This window comes from Perkinsus marinus (genome assembly GCF_000006405.1).
Source record: "Perkinsus marinus ATCC 50983 genomic scaffold scf_1104296975596, whole genome shotgun sequence".
In the NCBI taxonomy this organism is placed as follows: domain Eukaryota; phylum Perkinsozoa; order Perkinsida; family Perkinsidae; genus Perkinsus; species Perkinsus marinus.
The window spans coordinates 50,106-52,554 of NW_003200720.1; the positions used below are offsets into that span (position 1 = coordinate 50,106).

The following is a 2,449-nucleotide window of genomic DNA, read 5'->3' on the forward strand; positions in this document are numbered from 1 at the left end:
ATTGACAAGCCCAAACTACATTGTTAATTTGTGTAACTTGCTCCAGTCCGTCAGCATCCATCCTCAGAACCTGTCCAGAAAAACACCATCACTTAGTTTCGAACCAGGATCACCACATATAAATCCCAACTTCCTAACACACTGACCTACATTCATGTTCGCACCTCCACCGACTTCGTGTCTAGCTGCCTGCCTCCTGTTCATCACCTACCACCTCTTTTCCCATCAACAACATCATCCTCCTTCCCCCACCTTAGTTCGCCATACGAATGCTCTATCTCCTCCGACTCTCTTCGACGTGCCCATCAGCTTATTGCTCTCCACTCCTGCAGTCCGTGCACCCTACCAGTACGGTACTTGTTGGACCCCGACGACCACATCGATCACTACTTTCTTCCCAGGGTATGTCTTCACTGGCGAACTACCGTATTCATCATCACTCGACCAGGCATCCGAGGACGAAGATGAGGATGCCTCCACCTCCTCTGCAAAAACAACCTCTGCACAAGGAGCGATAAACGGACAATAAATACCGCTTCGCTCCGCTAATTCATTATCATTCTCAACGTCATAGAACTCCGCTTTCTCGGCCATGCCGGGGACTGAAGACGGGGCGTGCCGTGTTGAATACCCGCATCGAGTCGTGACGGGTAAAACCCTCCCCACGAGACGGGACTCGTCGACACATTTCGAACAACCATCGACTTCTAAGGAAATATTAGGTCGGATGAGTTTTACTTTTCTTTTTCAAACGGCGTTCAGCCTGGACCTTGTCTAGAGCACCACAGAGGGAGGCGAAGGCCACATGAGTCGGACCTAGACTATACAAGTACCAGCATGCACGCGGGCCCATGGAGCATACACTTTATTGCCAGTACTGGAGTCTTGGAAGATAGTGGAGAGAAGCCCAAGAACCTGACATGGAGGGATATGCCTTTTTCTACGCAAGGCACGATTAGGGAGAAACTCAGAAGTTCTTCCAAGAATCGAACCAGAGATCTTTCGGATGCAAAACAACTCCTCTAACCAACGGCACTGAGGTAACTCACATGATTTTCGGCCATTCATATTTGCAGCCGAGGCCAGCAGTGATGGCACCGCTGTAGAGTAGGCAATCATCAGCCTCTAAGAATAGTGACCAACTTTTAGCGCGCCACAAAAATGATCATGCTACGGTCGAATATGACTAGATGAGCCTCAAAGTCCTTCCTCTGAGTGACCATTACCATCACTGAATTGTCATGCCCAAGCGACGACCATTCCCCCGGGCCTAAGCAGATTACCAAATCGATGCGCATGCGTGCAGACTCCAACTGACACTCAGCGACGTCACCCGCACACGATTTACCCTCTCTAGCCATCATACTCAAGCCATCGATTTGGACCACAATCGTCGACTCAGCCTGGCCTAGCATATCTACTTTCCTGAAAGTATACAGTACGCGCCATCTTAAGACCGACAATACGTGTGCAGAGGCAACTTTTTCTACAGAGCGATTTTCAAGCTAAAATTTCGAGTATAAGCCCCTCTCATATAGTAACTATGTAAGGGGGGCTTATATTCGAAATTTCAACTATATTATAGTCATATTGCATGGAACCTGTCCGCAATCGATTTTCGGAAAACAAAATTTTATGGCAGTTTTGCACGTGTCCGACCCTCGATACTGAACCGGCGCCCCTCGAAATTAATTAAATGCATAACACAATGAGGTAATCCATCTGTGCCTAATCACTAGCAGTGACCAGAGCGTCGATAACACGGCTTGTTCCTCAAGAAGACGGCAAAAATAAGCGAAGAGATTGAGTTCACCCAATCATCCACGCAATCGGCGGATACATGTACCACGGTCAATTCTAGCAGCATCCTGAGTGCCTCTAGCGCTGGAGAGGAATCCTCTCAGAGGATCTCAGCCGTTTTCAGAGGAGCCGGGCCAAGGCGGCCAGGAGCCGACGTAAGCGAATCTCTGAGAGACTAGCCACTAAGACAACAGCTGCCTCATCCGAGTGCTCTGTCTCTACAGCAGGGCACGGCTATCACACGAGGCTAAGTCCGTTGAGTGGGAGTCAGGTTCGCAATGTTGGACATGTTGGGAAGAGATCTGGGCCAAAAGTGTGTATCAAAACTAGTACAGCGTAAGGGAACGCGCAGACCAAGTAAACGAGAGCTGAAGATCGGAGAAGCGCGAAATGCCGCTTGAAGAGAGAAGACAGCCCGAATGAAGGAGCAGTTGCTGGTTGACAATCCATTGGATGATATTTCATGGGATATGAAGAAGAGGTTGGCAGTTTACTTTGTTTTAAAGCAAGCCTCTGTCACACATCCAGGCTCGATAGCAAAGTATCTGGCGGGGTCAGAAGTTGTTTTGCCGCTTTGATGGGTCTTTCGCCGGGGAGCATAACTGCTTGGATTCGAGAATATGAGATTAATATGGAGCTCTCTCAGAGT

The 2,449-nt window shown here is 48.8% G+C and overlaps 1 protein-coding gene across 1 annotated transcript in view; it reads right to left on the reverse strand.

Annotated features, from left to right (window-relative positions):
- The window catches only part of Pmar_PMAR025505 (hypothetical protein), a gene marked incomplete at both ends in the record, with an annotated part of 3,443 nt that overhangs the window by 134 nt on the left and 860 nt on the right, over positions 1-2,449 (reverse strand). Inside the window, 11 exons of the mRNA XM_002765121.1 lie at positions 1-70; positions 151-207; positions 253-342; positions 391-485; positions 534-602; positions 739-816; positions 863-915; positions 1,050-1,125; positions 1,175-1,211; positions 1,284-1,425; positions 2,295-2,402. Of these exons, the coding sequence (XP_002765167.1) occupies positions 1-70; positions 151-207; positions 253-342; positions 391-485; positions 534-602; positions 739-816; positions 863-915; positions 1,050-1,125; positions 1,175-1,211; positions 1,284-1,425; positions 2,295-2,402 (875 nt within the window). The remainder of the gene's footprint in view (positions 71-150; positions 208-252; positions 343-390; positions 486-533; positions 603-738; positions 817-862; positions 916-1,049; positions 1,126-1,174; positions 1,212-1,283; positions 1,426-2,294; positions 2,403-2,449) is intronic.